The 20950-nt window shown below is 45.1% G+C and overlaps 5 protein-coding genes across 5 annotated transcripts; 4 read left to right on the top strand and 1 right to left on the bottom strand.

Annotated features, from left to right (window-relative positions):
• Positions 1 to 11767: 11767 nt before the first annotated feature.
• Positions 11768 to 12639, bottom strand: F5147DRAFT_590264 (uncharacterized protein; the record flags this gene model as incomplete). Its single annotated transcript, XM_041432165.1, has 2 exons — positions 11768 to 12452; positions 12512 to 12639. 2 exons carry the CDS (start codon positions 12637 to 12639, stop codon positions 11768 to 11770), a joined length of 813 nt encoding a protein of 270 aa, XP_041284342.1.
• A 915-nt stretch (positions 12640 to 13554) lies between these two features.
• Positions 13555 to 13812, top strand: F5147DRAFT_542264 (uncharacterized protein; the record flags this gene model as incomplete). Its single annotated transcript, XM_041430263.1, has 1 exon — positions 13555 to 13812. A coding segment is annotated over one exon (258 nt), but the record flags the coding sequence as incomplete, so codon positions are not given.
• Positions 13813 to 14077: 265 nt separating this feature from the next.
• On the top strand, positions 14078 to 15653 carry F5147DRAFT_590259 (uncharacterized protein; the record flags this gene model as incomplete). The annotated part of the gene is made up of 2 exons (XM_041432164.1): positions 14078 to 14350; positions 15159 to 15653. The coding sequence occupies 2 exons, from the start codon at positions 14078 to 14080 to the stop codon at positions 15651 to 15653; spliced, it is 768 nt and encodes a 255-aa protein (XP_041284340.1).
• Positions 15654 to 16466: 813 nt separating this feature from the next.
• Positions 16467 to 16703, top strand: F5147DRAFT_590257 (uncharacterized protein; the record flags this gene model as incomplete). Its single annotated transcript, XM_041432163.1, has 1 exon — positions 16467 to 16703. A coding segment is annotated over one exon (237 nt), but the record flags the coding sequence as incomplete, so codon positions are not given.
• Positions 16704 to 18756: 2053 nt separating this feature from the next.
• On the top strand, positions 18757 to 19499 carry F5147DRAFT_765491 (uncharacterized protein; the record flags this gene model as incomplete). Its single annotated transcript, XM_041440748.1, has 3 exons — positions 18757 to 18920; positions 18943 to 19076; positions 19129 to 19499. 3 exons carry the CDS (start codon positions 18757 to 18759, stop codon positions 19497 to 19499), a joined length of 669 nt encoding a protein of 222 aa, XP_041284338.1.
• Between the last annotated feature and the right edge of the window lie 1451 nt (positions 19500 to 20950).

The following is a 20950-nucleotide window of genomic DNA, read 5'->3' as shown; positions in this document are numbered from 1 at the left end:
GGGCAACTTGTGCTGACTCCAAAATGTTCTAGATACGCTATATTGGAATACCATATTCTGTGTATGTGTCGAGACCAACAACTTTGCACTGTGTGTATTGCTCATCTCTGACAACTAGTGTCAATATTCGTGTATGCTCATTGCGCCGTGTTCCATTTTCTGACCGCGGGACACAGGAAATATGCCATCAATATCGCTGACAGATGCAGTAAGTTTCTGCAACCATCTCATTCCCATCCAATCAATACACTCATGTAGGAGTGAGTGAGATTCCAACCATCGAACTTGGCTCAAATAATGACTCAATAGGTGTAGGTCGGAGTCTTTGATACTAGTGCGAGGATGTCCATTGATTGGGAGTTTTAGGCGCGCTATCATGTACTACACAGTAAATGGGACAAATGTGGCCTTGACTGCCATGTTTGGCGGTAAGTTACCCAGCTGCAATACCTCTGTGATATTGACCTGACTGACACACGACGCAAGTCATCATGATTGCTCGGTTGTATGCCATGTATCAAGGATCTAGAACGATGCTCATCTTCCTTGTTATTATATTTCTGGCTGTTATCATTGCCTGCGGATCGATCTCGGCAGTAGAATTCAAGTATACTGTACCAGGTAAGCTTCCCCTGTTGACTTGAAGAACACGGCTGATTGGAAAAATACCAGAGGAGGTGATACTCCCTGGCACGCATATATGCGGTTATGGACATGAAGGGACATGCCGCTTCTGTTTTCAATGGTTTGGATGCTCAACACTGTTTGGGAGGTCCTCGCATTGTGTCTTTCAGTCTGGGTGGCTGTGAAACACTTCCGTGAGCTGCGACGACTTGGCCCATCGACAGGATCAACCATTGGGGACTGTTTCAGAGTGCTGATACAATCTCATGTTCTTTATTTTGCAAGGTGAGCTTGTAATGTGAACGCGGTTATATTTTTCTGCTCAAGTTTCGCACATGTTAGCTTTGTCGGTGTCTCTTGCCTCCAACTTGCTGTTATCTCTGCGAAAATCTCGGTGCGCTGACCTATCGTCAACATCTGCGTGTCAACATTGCTCATCATTCTTGTAGAATATTGTCGGTCTGATACTTGGTGGCACTGTTCAAATTTTATTGGTCGTGCAGATGTTTGTGCTGGGACCACGCCTCATCCTGAGCATTCGAGAATACCACGCCAAACTCGTGGCATACTCCGATGCAGAAACTAGCATGAATTCGATTGTTTTCCAGGAACGCGTACATGTATCAACTAGCAGTACTGTATAGGGACACGCTTGGGTCTAGACCAGTGCGAAAGTTCACATTTTAATCCATATTAGAAGTCGACGACACAAACAGCGATGCCCTAGTTCTAATAAGATGTGATAGCAGTCGCAAGACTCTTGGCTACAGCCTGAAAGTGGGACATGTGCCTAAATCATCCTGATGTGCCACCTGTATCTGTAGGTTTGATGTATCACTTCTTACAATTGTAGATGAAATGGGATACAATAATTACTGAAGTCCATAGATACCTATCATTGTAGGGCTGATATATCAATGGAGGATCCTGTCAGGACACTCCCATAATAATCTCACACCCCTAATTTTCGCATTTTTGGCCACCTACTGTGGGAATTTCCCCACAACACTTAAAAATAGATTGCTTCTCCACATTTTCGCATTTTAGGCCACCCCACTACACCTAAAACATCACCCATTTTGGGAATCTCCACAATATCAATTATTCCCACACCCTCCCCCACCTCACTGCAGCTTCACCACCACACCACAATAGGTCCCCTCTTGTATCTAAGTAGTATTTTGGTATATATTGTATAATAAATGTAATAGACCGCTTTTTTTGCTTATTTGTGTGCCTGCTCCTCCTCTAGAGGCTATTAACATATGTTAGAGTAAAGAACACTTTCGCACTTTGCCCCCTTGGTGGGAAAGTGTTCTATTATATTCAAAACATGTTTATGAGCATATATGAGTATATTTCCATCTTTATTTGACCCCCTGAAGCGCCCTACATCAATAGATATAACACATATGCAAGAAAACCACAGAATATGTTCCCATTTAATTATTTCTAGGTGGACAGACTTGGAAAAATGATTCCCAGCATCTATTCAACAATATGAACAATGTATCAGGAGCCCAGGACCATGGATGATTCCCGTTGCATGGTGTGCCCCCCCTCTCCTGGTGGTTCACCCTCTGTGATTTTTTTTCCTGCAGGACCGGACCTTAATTGAGGGGAGGGGTCTATTTCTATGTATATTTGGAGTAGATCTATCATATAGCTGGGCCCATAACACACATAGGATCCTGCTACAAGACAAAAAACATAGAAAATCTCACTTTTGACACTTTTGATGTTTTTGAGTATCTTACTCTTGCATAAATAATACAGCTGTTTATATATCATTAGCATAGCATATATACTTGCTTTTTATGACAAGGATCAGCTCAAAATAGGCTGGAGGTTTGAGCTAGTGTAGATACTTGCTATTTCTACTGATAAGGAGCCCATACTTTCAAAACATCGAAATTTAATAATCAGACACCTGGAGTAGATTTAAAGTACATTCACTATCATATACCTAAATTTACAAAACAATCCAACAAGAATTGGTCCTGAGGAAGTGAAATAGATAAGAAATTGAGTGTGGGAAAATTCAAAGACTCAAAACATCGAAAATGGTCAGTTAGGCAGCAGTAGGACTTTAATGCTGGGTCAACTCAAATATACCACCACATTCATTCCATCACCCTCTAACCTCAGGGCAGTATGTAGCATAGGTTCATTAGTAGTCTATCATATATCCTACATATTTCCAATGAAATATTTGCCCTGTACCATATATAATGTGACTTTGTGTTAAAGATGTCAATTGTCACTTTCACACATATGTCATTTTACTTGTCATTCAGTCAGTCCTTCACTGATCTTTCTAAAACTTCAAGTCCATCATTAGGGACATTATAAAGAGGTATCCCAGGTATCTGATCACTTATCACAGGCTGGATTACTCTGTAGGTTTCCTATCAGTAGAAATACCCCCTGTACATCAGATATCAAATTTGCGCCCTATGTAGGGCTGATCCTTGTCATAAAAGCAAGTATATATGCTATGCTAATGATATATAAACAGGCTGTATTATTTATGCAAGAGTAGATACTCAAAAACATCAAAAGTGTCAAAAGTGAGATTTTCTATGTTTTTGTTCTTGTAGCAGGATCCTATGTGTGTTATGGGCCAGCTATATGATAGATCTACTCCAAATATACATAGAAATAGACCCCTCACCTCAAATTAAGGTCCGGTCCTGCAGGAAAAAAAATCACAGAGGGTGAACCACCAGGAGAGGGGGGGGCACACCATGCAACAGGGAATCATCCCATGGTCCTGGGCTCCTGATACATTGTTCATATTGTTGAATAGATGCTGGGAATCATTTTTCCAAGTCTGTCCACCTAGAAATAATTAAATGGGAACATTTCTGTGTTTTCTTGCATATGTGTTATATCTATTGATGTAGGGCGCTTCAGGGGGTCAAATAAAGATGGAAATATACTCATATATGCTCATAAACATGTTTTGAATATAATAGAACACTTCCCCACCAAGGGGGCAAAAGTGCGAAAGTGTTCTTTACTCTAACATATGTTAAATAGCCTCTAGAGGAGGAGCAGGCACACAAATAAGCAAAAAAAAGCGGTCTATTACATTATATTATACATATATATACCAAAATCCTACTTAGATACAAGAGGGGACCTATTGTGGTGTGGTGTGAAGCTGCAGTGAGGTGGGGAGGGTGTGGGGAATAATTGATATTGTGGAGATTCCCAAAATGGGTGATGTTTTAGGTGTAGTGGGGTGGCTAAAAATGCGAAAATGTGGAGAAAGCAATCTATTTTTAAGTGTTGTGGGGAAATTCCCACAGTAGGTGGCCAAAAATGCGAAAATTAGGGGTGTGAGATTATTATGGGAGTGTCCTGACAGGATCCTCCATTGATATATCAGCCCTACAATGATAGGTATCTATGGACTTCAGTAATTATTGTATCCCATTTCATCTATAATTGTAGGTATTTAATGTATCATTCTTACAGTATGGCCTGGATGTGCTCCACTGAAATCGCATGTAGCACGAGACACTAGGACGAGATAGAAGCGCTCTCCCCAGGGAATGAGGCATCATCAAAGGTGGAACAAGTCTTTGGAGAGCCAATTTGACTGGGAGGAAGAAAAATATGGCTCAAACGCATCGGAGGAAACGAGCATTATATAAGACGTCTTTAAGTGACAAAAGGGTATGCTCATTACTAGTATGTGTCACTTATATGACGATAACCTGTGAGACAGATAGTAAGCTTCAAATTTATGGAAAGAAGGAGGTAAGGATAAAATCAGTGGTGCAAATATTTGGCTTTATGCTCTACCGTTCGTCAACGCTTATAGCTACGACTGGGGCGGCAAGCGAAATCATCATGGAAAAAAATTGGAACGTCACCCACCTTTTACATAGATTTCGGATCGCGTCCTAATAGACGAAGGCCACACAATCGAATCGGCTCTACAACTGTCCGAGAGAACATCGGAGAAAGATATAACGAAAGACCAATGCGGACAGGTAAAAGTGCCTGAACGAATATCAGTCACTGTCCCAGCCACGGTAAAGAAAAAAAAATACCTTGACGGCACCATAAGCCAGAACAGCATTAGCAACGTCCCCCGCTAGCTTACCAGACAACTCGCTCGTCTGGGTCTGGTCAACAACCTTGCCTTTCTCAAAGCCGAAGATGCCATATCGACGTCCAACGCGACCAGCCCATTGCTCGCCCTCATCAACCCACGATCTCAGCTGGGTGTTCACCCAATACTGGTCATCGATAGAGCCATCTCGTTGGAGAGCAACAGCGTTGACAACACGCTCGCCTGCGCCTAGACTCCGTGCTGTGTAAAAAATACCCACAATGGGAACGATGGCAGTTAATTCATGAAGGATGGCAAAAGAGACTATGAGAGAAGGTAGTGGTGTTCCCGCCCTCTTAGAAATCGCGGTGAGAGCATTTTTGTAAGGTGCAAATCGTCCTCCAGAGTTCGACATGCAAAAATGATGCGGCTTAGATAATAACGTGTCGAGTGGCTGTGCAGCTAAGCGCAATAGTAATCATTTTTGGTTCAGCTCAACGACATACATATATGCCCGGCCCCCGCAGCAACGCGGCGCACGGGTACGGGTACTTCCTCCACAACAATATATTAACTACGATAACCTCTCCCCAGTATCTCGCAGTTGCAGGAAGCAGATTTGGCTTTACACTTAATTCCCGAGACACAGCCGCATAGCACATACGCCGGTGCTACTGTCTCCACAAAGGCGGTTACCCTCAACTACTAGTAGTGAGGCCCGCCAAATCTCTCGCGTACCACAAATCTGTCAATTCCAACATCACCGTATAGTTGAACCCGTCGCGCACTCTCCAATATACCCGTGACCGCATTGCATTTCCCGCACGCCAGATATTCAAACATATCTCATGAACAATACCATAAGACACTTACCCACTATACCATGAATATCGGCCTTTCTATAATGTTATAAGCGATATGGCGGGTCAAGAAGTGCTTCCGCTCCACGTCAAGGCGGGATGCTCTGACTCCCCCATGATGCCATCTTACAAGTAGCCATTCATCGACAGGCCACAAGGTGCTAATAGCTTGCTCAATCGAGCGAAACAATTTGTTAGAAGCACATCCTATCATAACAGAGACCTTCGTTAATTCGTGGAGTTTGGTGTGCTTTAGTATATCTGTACCATATTACTCATTGTCGTCAGGCTCTCAACACACTCGAATTATGGATCCTGAATCCCCTGCCGCTTACAGTGGAAACCACGGGTTTAAATAGACCAAGGCCATCCAGATGCTCCTCCCACCCTCGTGACAGACTCATCCTACAAGTTAAGTACGTAACCAACTCTACCAAACTCTTTTACGATCCAAGCACTGCTCCACGAACGACATCGAATAAGCCACAGGTCACTGAATTTACATACTCATACAAAATGATCTGATAGGGGTACTACATTACGCCGCTGAATTTACATACTCATGCAAAATGATCTGTTAGGGGTACTGCATCATCTGCAAATGACATGTTGGACATTGGCACGAGGGTACTAGTAATGTCGTGTGGATTTCGGTTCACCTTCCAAAGATGGAGGTGCATGCGCGTGGCAAGGATTACAAGTATGATGAACTGGAAACTGTACGGTTCGGTTATTATTAGCAGGAATAAGCAGCAGTATGTGGAGGTGCATACTCATACAAAATGATCTGATAGGGCGGGTCCTGGAGCGCATAACATCAACGGCTCAAACATAAAAGGGATTTAAGATATTCACGTACCTGGAGGAGCAGAGATATCAAGATGTTCGTTACCGAGAGCACTTCAGGAAAGAGAATGATTACGGGAAATCATCGCGAACAAGTGTAAACTCACCAAAACCGCATGCATAATAGGATACGTTATGGGTCACTAGGACAGCGTACATACGGCTTGGATTTATCCGCCAGCTCTGCACGGCGCGTATGAGCGTGAGTATCATGAGTCCTGGGGAGAACACCTGTCAGCGCGTATTTGTACGTATACATGCTTTCCTTGTTACCCACCCATTTGGAACACAGAAAGGAGAAGAAATGGTACGAAGGACTGGAAACTGGATGAACTCCGGGAGCACCCTGTGATTCCCGGGATTGTGCTAGTTGCATCTGTGAAAGTGAACAGAATGTTTAGTGGTCATGGAACTCAGGGGGAAGGTGAGAGCATGTACATGTTGTGGTACTGTCGAAAGTAACGCCGAAGGATATTGCGATAAAAATCTGGCTGATGGCATCTACCACTAGCTTAGATATGGCGAGTGGAATTGGAACTCACGAAAGAGGTGCACACCATAGCTCCGAGCAAGATTCTATTTCTGTTCCAGAGCACATATGTTCTAAGGATAAAAAACGCTGGATGAATCAGATCAGAAACACACATAATACGGGGGGAACGAGAGATACTTTCGGAGACAATGACTAGTATTATTCCAAGACCTGTTAGAGGAAAGTAGTAGCCTTCAGAAAGGACGTCCATACATGAAGGTACCACGCACGCACCTGATTCAATATTTTCCAACTGCCGGCATTTCTGGCGAATTCATGCAGTAAGTCGTTCGTTCTCATTAACTCTCAACAACATCACATACATCTGAGTTCTCATTCGGAGTAAGGTACACTGAAAAACAAGTGTTAATTCATTACCGGGGCGATGTGTGCTGGAGCGGGACGCACAATATAGATCCGTAGCAAGAAAGATAAAGGGGATGTATCGTGTGACGATATAGAAGCCTTTCATCTTGCTCCAGCTTGACTGAAGCAAAAATGTCCACTGTGCACGACAATGATATTGTCGGTATCAAAACCGAAGTGCATCATGGGACAGGTGTATTACCTCTTCATGAAGTGAACATGCATAATCATAGGTCTGAATAAGTGAGTTTAACAGCGGACGTGGATAGATCAGAACAATCCTACCCAGAATGTAGCCATCGACACTGGACTGTGTTAGAAAAAAGAATGTGGAGTTCGCACAGTACGCACCATATGTGTACTGATAAATATATGATTTGTCAATTGTGAATCACCCTCATATCAACAAAGGAGGCGCACCGAAAGGAACTGCAAGCTCCTCGCTACTGCGATATCGTCAGTCGTATACACCATCTGGAGGTCAAAAAAAATTGTTTCACACATACATCATGCGCCTTCTTAGCTCTTATATGAATGAGCCATGAACCAATCAGGGTGCCGGCGCAAACACTGGATACGATTATTGGATTTAGTAGGGGTTTAAACTGAGCTTCTTGCTGTGGTCGTGATAGAACGTTCCTCGGTTCACCGGATGTACGTGCTGGGGAGCGCTTGATAAAAGATACAGCTGCATTTCCGATGCCCGAGGCAGTAATTTCACTGATAGTCATACTTCAAACTACATGATACTTGCCAAATTCAAAACGCGTGGCTGAGCGGGTACAAATAGCCAACCCCGAGTAAAGGGCTAAGTCCAACATAGGGTCAGAGGACAATCAACTGGATTTAAAAATAAATACAAATAGCCAAAATTGGCAATCGATTTTGATATTCATTTGGCGCCATGGCTTTTTTTTTTACCAAGTAGCGCTTAAGACTGTCACTTGACAGGCCCAGCGATAATCAAAGCTCGCACGCACCCTTGATAATCGATGATCCCGGACAGTATTCATGCTGATTAGGGGAACTCAGGTAAGCAACGAGTTTACAGCAGCAGGCAATTGGTATTGACGGAACGTTATTGACGACATGAGACGACAGATCATATTTTCTTCCTTTTTGCGTTCTGTCTTGTTATGATGATAATATGATCGTGTTATGGCCGCCCGCACCGCCGCACATGGTACATTTGTTACTGTGTCTGTTGGACATCTGCAAGCTGCTGTGGACGGTCCACTGTCTACCAAATTTCCCTTTCTTATCGCAGACCAATGAGTCTCATCCATGGTATTTGGATGGGTTGATTCCTGCTGACGTAGTGCCGACTTTCGTCCTTGCCTCGGAATTTAAGTGTTCGTATATGTGCTCAGATTAATTGTATTTGTTTCTCTGATAATCTTACAGACTTTGCTGTCCGTGATGGAAATACGCAGTGCTACCCAAATGAAATGCAATAACACCTGATGCTGACGACATGGGTAGCAAGTAACTTCAAGGGCTCATAAAACCTTGCGAGGGTCACAACAGGTCTCACTTCTATAAGACGTCGTCATCTTTCACTCCCCTTGAAGAACAGCCGTTCATTCCAGACCACCATCTCCACGACTGTGTAATGCGCTGAACAATTGGAGCCCGACCCAACCCTTCGTTTGCACAGACTGAGACTACAGTCAAAGGAGCATATACAGAAACTCGAGTTGAAGAACGTAAAACTTTGTCGTGAACAACTCCTTCTCTATCTGAGTGACCATCCATGGCTGTGTGTGATCAAGTCAAATTTCTCGTAATATAAATATACATGATCATCTGTAGTACTAGCAGGACTCCGGAGGAGAATTAGATAATCCTTTGATTTTGGGTCTAGCACACTCAAGATCTGGATCCCTCCGCCGCTACCGTTTACACTGAAAAATACAGGTCTCAAATAGACCAAGGACATCCAAATGCTCCTACCACCCTGCGACAGATTCATCCTATAAGTTAAGCACGTAACCAACTCTACCAAACCAACTCCCGCCAGTCATCTTGTACGGTCCAAACATCGCTCCACGAACGACACCGAATAGGCCACGGGATAAGACAATCACGCCGTGGGATTTGATGAGATGTCGGACATTGGAACATGCCCGAGGTTGCTAGTAGAGCCGTGTGGATGTTGATTCACCTGCCAGAGATGCAGGTGCATGCGTGTGGCAAGAATTACAAGCATGATAAACTGGAAACTATATGTGGGTGTACATTTTGGGTATTGTTAGCAGGAAGATGTGGCGGTACATACTTGAAAAAAAAGGTTTGGTAGGAGTCCTGGGGCGCAGAGCAGTCAACGGCTCGATCATAAAAGGGATTTAAGATATTCACGTACCTGGAGGAGCAGCGATGCGAATATGTTCGTTACCGAGAGCACTTCAGGAAAGAGAATGATTATGGATGAGTATGGGAAAACAGCGCGAACAAGTGTAAACTCACGAAGACTGCATGCATAATAGGATATGTTATGGTTCACCAGGACAACGTACAGACGGCTTGGGTTCATCCGCCAGTTCTGTATGGCGCGTATGAGCGTGAGCACCATGAGTCCTGGGGAGAACACCTGTCAGTGTGTGTTTGTACAGATATATGCCCCTGGTTACCCACCCAGTTCGAACACGGAAAGGAGAAGAAATGGTATGAAGTACTGGGAAACTGTCGAATTCCGGTAGCACCCTGTGATTCCCGGGAGCGCACTAATCGCATCTGTGAAAGGGAACAGAATGCTTTAATGGTCGTGGAACGCCAGAGGGAAGGTGAAATCAAGTACATGCTACAGTGTCGCCAGTGGCGAAGACAATGCTGAAGGCTACTGCAAAAATAATCTGGCTGATGCATCTACCACTAGCTTGGGCATTGTGAGTCAATTGGGAACTCACGAAAAAGGTGGACGAGATGGCTACGAGCAAGATTCTATTTTTGTTCCAGAGCACATACGTTCTAAGGATAAAAAAAGCTGGATGAATCAGATCAGAAACACACATAATACGGGGGGAACAAGAGATACTTTCGGAGACAATGACTAGTACTATTCCAAGACCTGTGAGAGGAAAGTAGTAGCCCTCAGAAGGGACGTGCATACATGAATGCACTACGCACGTACCTGATTGAGTATTTTCCAGCACCCGGCATTTCTGGAGAAGTCATGCAGTAAGTCGTTCGTTCTTGAACCTTCCACCATATCACATACACCTAAGTTCTCATTCGGGATAAAATACACTAAAAAAAACAAGTGTCAATTCATCATCAGGGCGATGTGCTGGAACGGGACGCACTAGATAGATTTGTGGCCAGAAAGATAAAGGGGAGGTATCGTGTAACAATATAGAGGCCTTTCATCTTGCTCCAGCCTGACCGAAGCAAAAATGACCACTGTGTACAGCAATGATATTGTCAATATCAACCCCGAGATATATCATGGAACGAAGGTATTACCTCTTCATGAAGTGAACATGCATAATCGTAAGTCTGGATAAGCGAGTTCGACAGCGAACGTGGATAGATCGGAATAATCCTACCCAGAACGCAGCCAACGACGCTGAACTGTGTTAGGACAAAGAATTTTGGATTCAGGTGGCACCCACCCAATATGTACTGATGGTACATGAGTTGTCAATTGTAATTCACCCTCATATCAACAAGGAGACACACCTTAAAGGACTCCAAGCTCGTCGCTTCTGTGATATCGTCAGTTGAATACACCATCTAGAGGTCAAAAATGTGTTTCACACACACGCACACACATCATGCGCCCTCTTAGCTCTTATGAATGGGCTGTGAACCCATGAGTCAATGTCGTAACGCAGATGCTGGGATATCATTGAAGTTAATGTAAGTTCAAACTCAGCTAGCTTGCTGTGATCGTGATGGCGCGTTTTGGCCGGGGAGTTGAACTTGATAAAAGATACATTGGATAACCAGTGCCAGATGACTTCCCACAACTTTTAGAACAATGTTCTGGTTCTAAACGTCTCATGCCAAGCTGACGACCCCGTGTTTGTGACCATCCGTTTTTATTCATGGATGAAACTATGTAAGAATTGGCGAAGGAATACCGGATGTTGATATCAGGTTATGAGGCTGTGTGCGCTTGTTTGTTTACCGAGTTAGAACAGCCGACCGCCCTATATGTTGATGTTGATATTTTTACTTGTGGCATTTGCTCACGGTATTGTATGGCGCTGGATCAGTTCAAAAATGATACACACAAAATATGCACACACACGCGCGCATATTCGACACACACGCAGATAGCTAAACACACATGTCTTGTATTGTAACACACTCAGTACTATAGGCGCATTTCCAAATCAACTATGTTCTAATCAAAGTGTCTTGAATCATTAGGCCGCTGCAGCCCTGGCAAATATCTCACCAGACTCGCCAACCAAGTCATCAGATGACGAGGAATCGACTCGGAATCGACTCGGAGGATACCCTTCCCTTTTATAAAATTTCTTCATGGCTTGGCAAGCCCAAGGTATCCAATTCGGCTTTCGTCAGCATCGGGGCAGGCTCCGTGATCAGGGCCGCCGACAACTGCTGAGCTGTCTCCTCGACCAGATCAAAAGCGAGACAGAAAGCTGTTGCTTTCTTCACCGTCTGAAGCAGCGTTTTCCAGCACTCTGGATTGACCCTTCCAATTTCTGGCCCAAGTTCCTGGAAGCGCTCGATAGCTTCATTAAATTTTTGAGGATTGCGGCCATCAAGGAGAAAACGCGCCATCGAGTTCCACCACAGTTGCTGCCAATCAATGAAACAAGCGGTGTTGTCAGTGCAGTATGGTGAATATGTGATAATGGGTGGTTCCTCGCAGGCAATAATACGGTTATGCTCATCGAGAAGTTCTTTTAGATCTACGAATGCATTCCAGACTTCAAACCCAAGTCTCCTTCGCACTGGTCCTGGAATATCACGGATGCGAAATTCGACGAGATGGCGAAAAGCGGGAACAAAGAACTTTGAGATTGAAAATTCGAGGCAGAGTGCAAGTAGCTCGTATGGTTTGTGTTGGAATCGACGTTCGTGGAGGTGATTGATGGCGACATCACGAGCCTTTTGGCTCATGAATTTATTGCTGAAACGAAGAAGGTCAAGGACATCATCGTGAGTGGGACCTTCGGGTTTCCAACTGCATAGTAGTCCTACATTTAGAATAAATGCAGTACCTCAAGAACTGTCTTGACTTACCTATTGTATGCAACTGAGAGGAACAGTTCGAACATATTCATGCTGAGTTCGGGAATGATAATGGGATGGTCGTCGTTTGAGCCTTCCATGCCTTCTGTCAGCGGCAATTGACTTCCAACAGAAAACATCTCCTCGAACGCAATGGATGTGCGTGATAATTGAGTTGCGTGGACCTTGAACAATGCATTTTCAACCTGCATTTTGACCGTTAGTCTACAGTATTGTCAAACGAAAACATCTGACCAAGAAAATATGAGTACCATCGAGTATATAGAAGCGGCGATGTCGAAACCTAAGAAGACTTGGGGCCCCAAACATGATGGTCTGCAATTGAAGTTTGAATTCAAGTCGGAGCACAAAGGACGTAAATGCAGTGTAGCTACCGCTTTATCACCTCTATTCACCAACCATGGATCTTCCAGCTCTACCAGAACATGAAAATCGATGGCCACAAAATGTCTATGCTGCGGAGGGTATCATCAGCAATATATACAATGCTGCAATTAAAATACTTCGGTCAAATGATGCAGAACCAACCAGAGTGGCATACCACTATGATGCACTGTCCACAGAGGCCCTACCTTTGCTCGAAGCGATTGAAAGTGATTCAAGTCCTGCTGATTACCAGCTTCTGCATGACTGGCTACTAGCATGTGCTAGGCTTATTCGGGAGGCAGCCGCAATGCTCAAGGATATCAGTCGAAATCTTCATGTGTAAGTCTTTCACTTGCCTGACACTCTGCTATCTAAATAAACTTCAATCCAGGGAAAATGCTGAACGAGCAAATGTGATAATCCCGGAGCTTGTGACTCTGGGTCATCAGCAATGTCGACTTGGGCGTCGGAAGAAAATCATTAACTTCGATTTTGTCAGTAAAGCCCTATCCAACCAGCACCATATCATGCTGCCAGATCTCGCACGAATCCTCCAAGTGTCCCGCACTACTCTGTGGACATTTATTCGTCAACATGGTCTAGAAAAACACTTTACAGTTATTAGTGATGCTGATCTCGATCAACTTGTGAGGACTTTCAAAGAAAGTAAACCAGAATCAGGATTCCGGTACCTTGTCGGCTTCCTTCGACACCAAGGTATTCGAGTTCAGCAGCATCGTGTTTGGCAGTCCCTGCGCAGAGTTGACAGGCTGGGACAAAGGCTGAGAGAACGACGTGTTACCAGAAGACGAAAATACCGAGTTGCTCGACCAAATGCACTATGGCATGTAGATGGTCATCACAAGCTCATTCGATGGGGCTTCGTCATCCATGGTTTCATTGACGGGTATTGTCGCACTGTAAGTCAATTAATTCATATAAGTAACAATACACCTTACTGTACCAACAGATAACAGCGCTACAAGTTGGCACAAATAATCGTGCATCAACTGTGTTGGATTTATTCATCTATGCAAGAAATGAATATGGTATCCCGTCTCGTATTCGTGGAGATCGTGGCGGCGAGAATATTCAGGTTGCCACTCACATGATTGCGACAAACGGTCACAATCGTGGCTCATTCCTATAGGGATCGTAAGTGGAGTCCTCTGGAAATCTACTTGAATAATAATGCATGTTAGATCAACACGGAATTCTCGCATCGAACGATTGTGGGTTGAAGTAGGCACACAGTTTGTACGCCGGTGGCGGGGGTTCTTTACCAGGCTCAAACGACTTCATAAACTTGATGTCGACAAGCCTGGGCATCTGTGGCTCCTCAGTGTGCTTTTCTTAAATGCGCTCAATGATGATTGTCGACAATTTCAACAAGAATGGAATTTGCATCCTATTCATGGTTCTGATACCAGGGATCGAAGCCCTCAGGTCAGTGAATATTCAGTGGTACAGAATTTTTATCTCATAACTACGAAGGATATGTGTTACGCTGACTGTAGGTCGGCGTGTGCGAACTAGGATAGTTCTTCTCAGCGACGACTCGAGTGAGTCTACTGAAGCTGAGCGTGGTCTGGCCTTGACGGAACGTCAAGGATTCCTCCGGTTATCTCGGTAAGACGGCGCTCGTCGAGATACAGGGCTAGCGGATACGTGCTAAGTCGTATGGGGGCGACTTAGAAGTGCGGTCTCACACAAGGAAGCTGGTAGGCTTAGATGAGCAAGTTCTGGGGATGAACCTAGTAGATTAAAGTGAAGTTAATCTACAACAATGTATCTACTCTTATAGCGTCTAGCTATAGGTATTCTAGCTCAGTCTGTAATCTATAGTATATCGGTAATCTAAGATAACTAGACATGAGGAGAGATAGCATACATGAGGCTTAGCCTCTGATCAAGCATGTGGCGCCAAGGGCAGCTGCGCATAGGTACAGGAAGTGCCAAGCGCTCCGGATCTTCATACATGAGGCGCCTAGGGCGCTCCGGATCTTCATGAAGCGACATGCTGTATACATGCGCTGATCTAGGGTGTCCATGAGGCGTACAGCCTCCATGGAACAGGTACAAGGCCGTCTAGGCCAGGGGCGGGGTCATAGCGCCATGAGGCGGGGTCATAGCGGTCCAGACCGCTGTCTTTCTAGGCGCAGGCGGCGCACCGCCGCGCGGGGAGTCTAGCAGAGCGGGGGCAGGCGTAGGGAGAGCTGGGGCTCTAGTAGGTGTTACAGATCCCTGTAACAATATGTGCCATCTAGGACAGGCATCATTAGGTATCTATGAAGATGAGTTTGAGGGAATCTGTCCTACAGTTCTGCAGCGCTATTATGGTATTCATGGCAGGGAGGTTGTCCGTCATCGAAATCAGACAGGTGCTGGCCACCCAAGTGACGAGGCGGATGAACCAGAAGAAGATGATATTATTGGCCGCATTGAGCAGGAACAAGCAAATGATGTCCAGCATGATGCTGTTGAGGTTCCAGACAGCAATACTCCTTTTCGGAACGAAGAGGATGAAAGTATGTTCTTCGAAACACTTGAGGAGGTTGTCATGGAGGGGATTGTACTGGAGGGATACAATTTACGCGAGGGTGAAGACAAGTATGATGAAAACACAAGTGAATACCTACGAGTTGGAAGGCGGAGGGAGCATCACATGGAGATATCATTGGCTGACCCTATCTGGAGAACTCACTCGACATTATGGGCTCAGGCATCTAGTATTCTAGATCACTTTGAAGCAAATGAATTTTTTTGAGTCGCTTAAGTAGTACTTAACAAAATCCGGAGGGACCCAGGACCATTGAATACAAATTCCGCACCTCGCCGACTAATTTGTGTTCCAGTCCTCTCTTCCATCTCACTTAGAATGCCGAAGCCAGCATTTTGCAAGGGCAATCCTGATGAATCAGTACCCTGCTATTGCAAAGAGTACTCGGCACCCACAAATATTCCAGTTGGCCAAAAAGAACTTTGCGCTGAATGTTTGCATGGGAAGAGCAAACATCCATGACCTCAACCGCCTGTACTGGCTGAGCTACCAGCAGTCGCTACTGCAAAGGAACGAGTTGGAGTGACGGCTATATTCAAGCAATCACTCGCTCGACGAGCAGGACAAGGTAGTCAGAATACAACTACTGCGACAGCTGCGAGAGATGAGGTAATGGCAGGATTTCGCCCACCTGCAAAGCAGAGATTCCCAGTGAGTAACTCACCTGACTTCTGTGTGTTCGAAATGACTGGTGCCGCCTAGGGCAGGATTGTATCCTCGAGACAGGCCAGCTCTTCAAAGCAAGGTCACGTCCCGATCAAAGTCGGTGCCATTGCCATCTTGGTGAATTACCTCGATGTATGTTAGTTCAAACAAGCTATGACTAGTATGAGCTTACCTGGCAACCAAAAGGACAAAGGAGAGTTGTTGACCACAATTCCGCCTGTCAGAACAGAGATGTCGAAGTTAAAACGAAGAGGATGCGCTCATTTTGATGGAGATCAGTCTGAGGACGGAAGTGTGGATTTCAGCTTTTGTTTAGACTGGACATTTGAGGAAGTTGATGCTTACATTTGAAGGTTATTTCCCAAAGTCTTTGAATACCTTGACTCTGTGAAGGTTGGTGATGTCAAAGGGAAGGCTACGGACAATGGGGCATCTGAATGGGTGTTAATTTCGAAAGAGAACCGCAGGCTCAGTGTCGCACCTGAGCCCTTCCCAACTGGCAAACACCTCGAACGGTACAAAGGCAGAAGCAATGCCTCACTTCAACAGACAAATATCTTTATTGGTGAGTCGTTGATAAATTCGTCCTAGATTTTCCAATCAGTGTATGTATAATGATAGGTATCCGGAAATTCGTACCTGAGCATACTTATGCACGCTGGGACCCAGACATGGTTATTATTGATATAGCTGATGACAGCGATGACGGTGATGACGGCGATGATGGCGATGACGGCGACCATAAACAAGAGTATGGGCTTAAAATCAAAGACGACATATTCACTCAAGTTCCAAAGATTGGTTATTCTCACGTGTACAGTCTCGAGCGCTGTGTTTAAAATTCATTGTGTTACTTACTCAAGTGCGTCCAAAATGTCCAATGCAGCGTGGAACCCGTCAAGAACCAGCTCAGAAGAAATTGCGTGGAGGTAAGTACTACCATTTAATTGTATGGGAACACTACTGACACATAATATTTAAAATCAGCTCATGGACAGCCCATTGCATCGAAAACGGGGAACAAGTTGGGAAGATCCTCAGGCCAAGTTAAACATAAGTGTCGAGTTTTTATTTTCTGGCAGAAGTCAAATGTCTAACACTTGGAATTTACAGTTTTCTGTCCAAGTGGCTCTGATACGGATGACAGTCTCAACACCCTACCAGCTAGTCTGAAAGGGATGTCAATCTCACCACAGGTTCAGAAGCGTGCTCCACGCCATAATCCAATGATGCCATTGATCAAGGACAAAGAAAACCACCAGGATATCGACCTGCGAGACTTCGCAAAGGCTCAGAATCATCATGTGCCCGGCGTACCTAATCGACCACTCTTCCAGCCTCTCGTTTCGGTCCAACCTACGCTGAATGACCTGTTGCGCGGCCACCCAGATGTCAATGATCCATTGTCACGTCCGTTCCACAACCCCTGGATGAAGGACTACTTCATTGGCTCTATCAAACTTTGGCTTTAATTTTGTGCGAAAGTCTCATCATCCCATTTAATTCCCCTTACTTCTTTGAATCCTATGTCATTTGCCCTTTAATCTTCCTCACTCCTTTTAATCCTTCATTCTGAGCCCATACTACTATTCAACTCTTCGTTTAATTCCTATCCCGCCAACTTATCCTTCATTAAATGCTGGTTGGTTCAATTGAAAAATTTAGTTCATCAGTTTATCTCACACATCCTCACCTTCATCGTTGCATCCGGTGGCATTGTCAATGAAAATCTCATTGAATTTTTCGCCAACTTGCTCTCAGCCGTGTCCGTCTTCTGGCTCAAGAAGCGCGGTCTCACATTCTCATCAGCCGGGTATGTATGTTACAGTAACATGGCACGAGTCCCCCGCCAGCAGGACAGCCCTCTGCCACCGCATGGCTATAGACGATACCGGAGCCTCACCAGCTCTATGACGATAGATGACGATAGATGATGATAGACGATAAGCGGCAACTGCCGGCTTAGATAAGCGGTCTGGACCGCACATGACATGACATGACGACATAGGTCTAGAAGACCTATTTATGTTATCAAGATAGAAGGCAAGCCTCGTGTTGCCTCATGTACTGATAGAAGGATACCACGTGGATCCTATCTCTGATGGAAGCGTACCGCATGGACGCTATCTACGATAGAAGCCCGCCTCATGGACGCTATCTCTGACTCATGTAGATAAGCAGATTAGAACCCAGCTTCGAGCTGAGCTTAGATACGATAGAGTAGCCTTATATAAGGTCGAAGATTAAAGTAGACGTTCCTTACTTTAATCTTACTAGGTACATCCCAGAACTAGTCTAATCAACTAGGTTTTCCCTTGAACTCCTTGTCCCGCTAAAGCTACCTGCTCGACATCGACTTGTACCTTCAGTGACGCCTCTCACTGTCTGTAAACCCTGCTATCATCTCAGCGTAACCCCTCGTTAACCACCACGAGCTACGTTCGAGTACGCAACCTTTGCTTGTTTGTAAAGGCCGACGACTCTCAGCACTCGGTACCACTGTCGTGGTTGTCGCTGTTTAGATCATCCTAGTTGCACACGACTGTTTGTCGTAACAATGTACACCAATTTTGCATCAGAATGTTCCAATTGCGCGAAATTAACCAGATAGAGCGCGAGATGTGTCAGTATCTGGAGCGAGGACATGGTCAAGAAGGATTTCGTAGGTCAAGGACCTTACCCGGCAAAGACAACCCCTCCTCCTACCACGAATCCCTTCCTCCCTCCTCCAGCTGCTTTGGCACCTATGCCTTCATATGGCCATCATTATCTTTCAGTCACTTTCACAGTGTTGCGCGGTGTAAACGGGTTCAGCGTGCCGACCTCATAGGCCAGGGAGACTCGAAACATCGGCCGCTTTGCTTTCGGTCATCGGTAGTGCTCAATTTTCTTCATTACAAGTGAGATATTTGCCAGGGCTGCAGCGGCCTAATGATTCAAGACCGGCTGCAGGGGCTGGTATTGGTACGTTTCACTTGAGCGAGCATGTGATGTCTTACTGATGAGTCGAGTACAGCCAGCCGAGTCAGTGCGGAGCCCCTCCGTCTCTTAGTAGAGAGCTCCTCAAATGCCAATGCAAACATTCGCTTCGGCCATGCCCTTGCCAATGCCAACGTGAATGGCAATGATGACTCTGACAACGTCGCCCGCTTGGTGCGCCCGAGCCTCGTGATGATCACCTCCACCGAAGTCAAGGGCAAGCATCACTTCTGTGGCGCATCCCTGAAAGCGAAGGCGCTTCGCATGTCAAACGCATTCCGTCATGCTCTTGGCTTTCCTCTCATCGAGATGGGTGATCATGACACCTTCAAGGGCGAAATCGCCAGCAACCCCGGTCCTGTTTCTGGAGAACTTCATATCCTTCCCATTCCCTTGTTTTTGACATAGTTGATTTGGAAATGCGTCTATAGTACTGAATGTGTTACAATACTACAAGACATGTGTATGTTTTAACTATATGTGTGTGTCTCGTATGTGTGTGTGTGTGAGTTTTGTGTGTGTATCATTTTTGAACTGATCCAGCGCCATAGTATTGTGCTACTAGTAGTACTTATTCTTGTATATTTTGATCATCTCTGCAATTCTGTCCAGATCACATCAATGTCTGTCAGTCTGTTTCCTGTGTACCTAATCACCGCCGCCGCTGCGGGTTGTAGTTGATGACGCGGTGCAGCTGTCTGATCGTGTGATAAATTGAAGATGAGTGTCTCTGGCAGTGCATGAACGTTGAACGTCTATGGGAAGCACTGCATTGAATTGAATAGTGAGTTGCATCTTGTTCTCCACACGTGCAAGCAGTCTATAGCTATCATGAAAGCGCACAGGACTTTTGATCATACAGGACGAGGGAGACCAGGCATTGAGCGCTCGAGCTTGAACTTTGTTATTCGACACAATTCTCCCATGTACTCAATAGGCTCTGCCGAAGTCCTGAAAGCAAGCTGAGAATGATAGAGCTCGATGTTCGGCGAACCTGTACGTACTCTCCTATAATGTAATGCAATAGCACCTGATGCTGACGATATGGGTAGCAAGTAACTTGTATTTTCAAGGGCTCATCAAACCTTGCGAGGGTCACAACAGGTCTAACTTCTGTAAGACGTTGTCATCTTTCACTCCACCAGAAGAACAGCCGTTCATTCCAGACTACTATCTCCACGACTGTGTAATGTGCTGAACAATTGGAGCCCGACCCAACCCTTCGTTTGCGCAGACTGAGACTGCAGTCAAAGGCACGTACAGAAATCGATTTGAGGAACATACAACTTTGTCGAGGACTCCTGCTTCTCTATATGAGCGATCATCGATCATCCATGGCTGTGTGTGACCAAGTCAAATTCTCGTAATATACATGATCATGTGTAGCAGGACTCCGGAGCAGACTTAGATCATCCTTGATTTTGGGTCTAGCACACTCAAGATTTGGATCCCTGCGCCGCCACCGCTTACACTGAAAAATACAGGTCTTAAATAGATCAAGGACATCCAAATGCTCCTACCGCCCTGTGACAGATTCATCCTATAAGTTAAGCACGTAACCAACTCTACCAAACCCACTCCCACCAGTCATCTTGTACGGTCCAAACCTCGCTCCATGAACGATACCGAATAAGTCATGGGATAAGACAATCACGCCGTGGGATTTGCAAATGAAATGTCGGATATTGGAACATGCACAAGGGTGTTAGTAGAGCTGTGTGGATGTTTGATTCACCTGCCAGAGATGGAGGTGCATGCACGTGCAAGAATTGCAAGCATGATGCACTGGACACTATATGTGGGTGTACATTTTGGATATTTGTAGGCAGGAGGATGTGGAGACATACCTATACAAAATA

The sequence above is a fragment of the Suillus discolor genome (genome assembly GCF_016758755.1).
Source record: "Suillus discolor strain FC423 chromosome Unknown F5147scaffold_314, whole genome shotgun sequence".
Lineage (NCBI taxonomy): Eukaryota > Fungi > Basidiomycota > Agaricomycetes > Boletales > Suillaceae > Suillus > Suillus discolor.
This window is presented reverse-complemented; position numbering and strand designations above follow the sequence as displayed.